General features: G+C 32.2%; 1 protein-coding gene across 1 annotated transcript in view; it reads right to left on the reverse strand.

The window, feature by feature from the left end:
* The window catches only part of SNAPC1 (small nuclear RNA activating complex polypeptide 1), a 25146-nt gene that overhangs the window by 4953 nt on the left and 13443 nt on the right, over window positions 1–6750 (reverse strand). Inside the window, exon 9 of the mRNA XM_011384670.2 lies at window positions 1939–2037. Coding sequence (XP_011382972.1) covers window positions 1939–2037 — 99 coding nt within the window. The remainder of the gene's footprint in view (window positions 1–1938; window positions 2038–6750) is intronic.

Genomic DNA, 6750 nt, shown 5'->3' on the forward strand with positions numbered 1-6750 from the left:
CATCACAGCAAAGCTCCAATAAAGAATCTTAAACCTGACATATACATGATTTTTTCTTCAAAATGATACTGTAGTTGAAGACTTACTAATGTAGACCCTAGTCATCCTAAATCATAGTTAATAATAAGCTACTCTGAAATTGCTTCATATGAGTATACTCTCCCTATAATGAGCACGGACCCATATGCAAGATCTGAAAGGTATCTAGGCCAGTGCCAAGAGACATAAAGTGCCTAAGACTTCAATTTCATTGCAATTAAACCTGAAAATGTAATCCAAAACACTAGTACCATACATCTTTTCGGCTACCACAGCAGATGTCAGAGCCAACACGCAAATAAGTGTCCACCTAGAAATAAGCTGTGAACCTAATAGTTACTGGTCATTAAACACAAAGAAAATCATAGGAGATACAAAAACACGAAATTATGAAAGATGTGAAGAAATATTCTCCAATTAAAACAAAATAATGACAGGAAAAGGAATGAGAAAAGACAAAGAAAAAAATGAAAAAGAAAACAGGTTCCCAGAAGAAAGGCGCAGCCAGGAAAGAGAGCAGCAGGCCACAAGGACAAACTGCCCAGGGGAAAGCAGGTCACAGGTCTGAAAGAGACCTCTTTAAAAAGACAAAACTGATAAAATGCCTAATGTGTCTGAATTTACGAAGAAAAGATTCATACAACTGAGTAAGTGTTTGGGGACAAATCAGTGATAAATACACAGAAAAAATAAGTTAATAAGGCAAAAAAAAAGTTATTAAATCTCTAGGAAAAACAATGAATGCACAGATTAAGAAAGAATCATAGTCTATTACACAGCCCTACTGCCAATAATGTTTTGTAAATGCTGAATAACCAATACAAATAAAATGGAGAGGGTGGGGCTGGGAAGCATACATGTGTTTGGGGTGGGAGGTGAAGAATATAAGAGAACTAAATCCTTGCCTTCCTCAGTGGGAAGTCAATGGATAATCCAGAGAACTTAAGTATTAAGAAATGACGATACAAACACATTATTTAGAGACACAGAGGTAAAGACCACAATAATTAGTAAAGAGTTAAAAGTGATTATCTCTGGGGAGTAAGAAATGGGAATCGGAGTCATAAGACTGTGGTTCCTTATAATGAGCATTATAAAATTATTTGAATTGTTAGATTATGTGCTTATGTAATTATGATTTAATGAAAATCAAATTTTTAGAAATCACAAGCTGATAGATTTTGGAATAGGACTTGCCAACTAGCCGTAAAGATGTATGATTAATAGTTCAAACACAGTAAAAGCCAGAAAGTAAGACTGGGAAGAAAGTACAGCCTGAAACTCACCATGAGATTGTGAAGACTGTTTTATGCTGACCACAGAAGCAAACCACAAAAGCATTCAGATTTCTGAAGGAATAAATACTCCCTTTTACTTGTTTATTCCTCGTCATCTATATGCTTCATAGCACCCTGTTTCTCTTTACTATAATGTACTAGCTTGTTATCCTCCCAAACTAAACTGTAAAGTCCTTGGGGACACAGACTGATATGATTCATTCAACAAATATTTACTTGGGTCCACTATGGCTGGTCACTTGTGCTCAGATCTATAATCATTGTGATTAAAATAAAATGATTGTTAAATTCTTGTGTTATATATCTTTATATCCCTGTATCTGAGTGCTTGAAACACAATAGACACTCAGTAAATGCTTGCTGGATGAATACAGAGCCCAAAGGGAAAAAAATCAACAGGCATTATTATTAATACAAATCATATTCATTATCACTGATGAATTATCAATTGCTACTTTTGAGTGTCTTAACAGTATGATTAATACTAATCTCCAATGTGCCAAAGATAAAAACATCACAAGAACATACAGCCATTCATCATGCCTTTAATACTCTATGAGCATAGCTTCCCTTCTGTAGTTTAACAAAATTTGATCTGTACCTGATTCACTACAGCTTTTGTTCTCCTCATCTTCTTCTGTAATTACAGGCATACTCAGACTTAAACATTTATCTTCCTTATGTATATTCTGCATATCATCTGGAAATAGAAAAAAAATGATTTTATATGAAAACAAAGAATGTTACTCTTTCAGAAAAAAATTTACACAAATGTCATTCTTATAACAAAAATTATGTTTAAATTAAAAGCCAAAATTGTAATGGTAAACAAATATGCATTTTAAAATACGTATCTTTTTTAAGTATTAATATATTTCTATCTACGCTTTGAAAATAATCTCTAATTCTTCCATTAAAGTAAAGAAAATAGAAAAAGGAAGAAACAAAATTAGCCAAACATAGATTTCTTATCCAACCTTTATCACACAACACAGGTTATATCTGCTGACATTAGGGAATAATTATGTGTGTTACTTCAACTTTATCAGTTAATCTTAAATGTAATTTTAAAGTTAACAGCTTTGTTTTTGAATGAAGACACACTTTCTTTTATCACCACACATGCTCTGCAAGATATATTTCCCTAGTCAAAATCTGCCACTGACTTTATATTTTCCAAAACATTGAAAGTTTTCTCCATCAACCTTCGGTATTGATCAAATCCATTGTCATTATCAGGTCTCATTTAACACATACGTTCTATGCCCTAACAGCAACCCCTGCCCCAGAGTCATTCTTTATTCCTCTTGCTGCCTTATTCTTCTCCAAAACATTTTTAGCACCTCGTATATCATAATTTGTTTCATTATAGTCTGCCTCTTCCCACTAGATAAGCTTCATAAGGATAGATTTTGGTTTAAAATGATGTACTCCAGCACTTAGAAAAGTGCCTGGCATATAGTAGGGCCTCACTAAATATTAAATGATTAGATGTGGATTCGACTACTTTATAATATAATACTTCACACAGTATATATGTTAATAAGTGCCTGTCAGCACAAGAGGCAAATTAAATGAAAAGGAGTTTAAGCTTTCTGCTCTGAACACATGTATGCTGGAATCTTAATGGTGTACAGATTTTATGAAGAGACTGTTTTAAGACGGATTGAGTAAACTGTGGCAAAAAGCTTCCATTTTAAACACAATTCAAACTTAACAAAATAATAGCAACTTCTCTTTAAGTCATCAAAATAGAATTTCACCTTTACTTGCAAGTCCTACATATTAACTACAATAATTTTTACATGATTTTTAAGATAATCTTTTAGAAAATCTTACCATATCTAATCATGTTTTTTTAGACTTTGAACCGATAGAATTTTTCAGTTGTTCACGAAATTATAATCAGTATGATCTATCCAAAATTATTATTATTCACAATCTTTTAGCCATGTCCATTATAATTTTTCTACTTATAAAAAGTGTAATTATATGTCCATCCATATCAATTATAGTGTTTTTTTATCCACATTTACAACCTAACAGAATTTATCCAACAATGTCAAGGGAAGGATTTTTGAGTTAAAAAAGTGGCCACTGAGAAACAAACCTTCATCTAGTCATATGATGATTAACTACATTTTAGAGATCTAGTACGTCTACATTAAATGAATAGGCTTAAAAAAGAAAAAGCAATGTTCTCCAAAAACTCTTTAAAATACAATGCTTCATCCCCTAATCATGCAGCCAGGAACCAAGGATGTTTATCTCAAAGTCCACATATTAAATACAGCTCATGAACTTCAGCCATGGGTATGTTCCTCAGAACCCAATTTACATTATCCGGAACCTAATTACATTTCTTTTACAGAAAACTGAAATGAATGGCCAATCAGTTTTTTAAACATTGCAGTTAAGAAGCAGCAAAAGGGCAAAAAAAAATTGCTACAAGCCTGCACACCAAGAACAGAAAGAAGACAGACACCTATCATAACAAATGTGACAGAAAAACTATTTTTAAAAATAAGACCTAAGAGCTGACACAAAAACTGCAGCATGGAGACATAAGTATAAACCGCTCCAAACACATAAGACATGTCTTGATTGGATCATTATATTATAAAACCCAGTAAAATAACATGCTCATGAGGATAACCCTGAGTCTTAGAGAGAAAATTAAATTATATTCAGGATATACTGTTCTAGAAAATAGGAGAGCATAAAAAACATTTTAGTATTTTTCTAATTATAAAAATTATAAATGCACATTATAGAAGACAAGAAGCATAAAGAATGTGTTTTAGAAAGATAATCAACCAGAATAATTAAACTTTTAACAAGTAAATTTTGATATTTAAATCCTTAACCTCAGTTAGCCACAAAACTAATTCCCCAGAGGATGTCAGGTATAATTTTACTATGCTCAAAGCTAATTGTGTGGGATGCAATTATAATAGACTTTTGCTTAATCTCAAAATAAATGATTACTAGAGGCAGCTACACTTTATAAAACTTACTTACGGGCCTGTCTAATTTAAGCTCCAGATCTACATTTCTAATTACCTGACAGACAACAAGTATAGCTGTTAAAAGATTCATGCTTGGATTCATACAGACGGCCATTCAAGTCTCAACTCTATTTATTACCTAGGTGACCTCCAACATGTGAAAAAAGTTTGGTGGCTAATAAGTGTTACACAAATAATAACTGTTATCATCTTCACCATCATATCATCATTACTATTACTGACATCCTTCCAGAAATATGCATTGTATTCAATGAATGGTGAACAGGTATAGCCAAACACTGAGCACCTACTTATGTGCTAGATAGTTATTATGGGAATTGGACTTGGAAAGGCAGATTGGGGCAAATTGTGCCCCCCCACCCCCACAAAAGTTTCATGCTGTGATCCTTATTTCTATTAAAAGCATCAACATTCCCCCAGTTACTTAAGCATTAAGTGTCCTTGCCTCATCCCTCTCCATTAGCCTGTATATTTAGTTACCTGTAGATGTACATAGCTCTCATATTTGTCAGTCTGCTTGTCTAATTCCTACAACCACCTGGGCAGATACCCATTACTTCTACACAGACTTTTACTTAGTAGTCCTGTTTTTAGTTTGTTCCCACCTACCTACCACACTACTCCTAAATTGATTTTCTTCTAAGAAAACTGGTCATACCATCTTCTTGTTCAGAAGTCTCAGATGACGCTCCCTCTTCCTACCAAATTAAGTCAAAATTTCTTGGTTCCACATTAGATACATCCTTTATACTCCAGGCAAAATGGACCTCTCCCTCTAGACTTCCAACTACTTTGCCCATTTTCATGCCAATCCCTCTACTTGTCTTAGCCTACGGAATTGTTTTATTAAAATTTTTGGATTTTTCCTAATCACTAAATATATTATCACATAAAATTCAAACATTATAGAAATTTATGGACTTAGACATTTCTCATGGTCCCATCCCTTAGAAATAACAACTGTTAATATGCTTCTAGATTTCTTCAATGGCATATATTGTGTTCATGCATACATATATTTTTATTAACAGAAATGAAATCATATTTGTTTTTAAGAAGACATTCTCACCAAGCAATGTATCAATATATTTTGGTCATATTTTCATGTCAATATATATGTAACTTTCCCCAGCTTTTTAATAACTGTAAAAAATTCCTTGGTATGGACTACCAATAATTTTATGTACTCAATTTTTAATGTTGTTTATGTCCTGTGTGTTTCTGTCATTTGCAAAGGATAAATTACTAAAAATTAAATTGCTAAGTTAAAAGGCAGTACATTAAAAATTTTGAGAGATGATTCCAAATTGATCTCTAAACAGGATGTGCCAATTTATACTCCTATTTCAATTCAGATTTTATCTCCTCACACTTTCATCATAAATGGGTATTCAGTTATCCTTAATCTTTGCCAATTTAACAAATTATATTAAAATCATGATTTAATTTACATTTCTTTGCTTATTAATGAAGTTAAATATCTCTTCATATGAACATTGACTGTCTGTACTTTGTAAAGTGCCTGTTGGTGTCCTAAGCCCATTTTTCTACTGGGTGGTGGCTCTTTTACTAATTTATACGATTTCTCCTAAAATTAGAAATTTTAACATTATCATATATGTGCTGCAAATAGTTTCACATCTTTTGCTTTTTATGGACCATAAGGCACCTCTTTTTGAAAAAACTAGGAAATCAAAAATACCTTTCCACCTTAAGGAAGTGAACTTTTAATTAAAAAGAAATTGTGAAGTTAAGTACCTGGATCTTGATTGAGAAATAAAATAACGAATTACTTCTGCTTCAGAGTACTTAAAATACCTTCTAAGCTAAAAAGCTGGTGAGCTGGAATAGTTACGACTGAAGATCCGAATTCAGATCACATTTTATTATTCTTTCTTTTTCATGGGTTAAATCTTCCCTAACGTGTCTATGTAAATTCAGTAACAAATCTTGGATGTGTTAAAGAACTTGTCCTTAAGTTAATTTCAGACCTCATGAAAATGTTTTATTAACTACATTAATAAAATATGCTAGTGAAAAAAGTAATATTTCATAAATAATACCTGTTAAAACATTTAAGATGAAACAGAACTTTCATTTCATTTCTTTCCTGTCTTATACTTGCTCCTCCTCTGTTCCTCAACCACATAAAAACAAAAACCACCTGTTTTTCAAGTGTTTAAGAAAGCTTGGCTTACCTCTCTGCTGCTCTTGTACAAAGTAAGGTTAATTATTAATAAAAAAAAGTTTGTGCACATTTCTAAACCTAACTATCTTTGATATCTTAGAAAAAAAACATTTTAATCTATCAGAAGTTATTTTTTTAAGTATAATCAAACTAATGAATCTTCTCATAACCTTTGGTTTGGTTTTGGTTACTGAAC

The sequence above is a fragment of the Pteropus vampyrus genome, unplaced genomic scaffold (genome assembly GCF_000151845.1).
Source record: "Pteropus vampyrus isolate Shadow unplaced genomic scaffold, Pvam_2.0 Scaffold15, whole genome shotgun sequence".
NCBI lineage: Eukaryota > Metazoa > Chordata > Mammalia > Chiroptera > Pteropodidae > Pteropus > Pteropus vampyrus.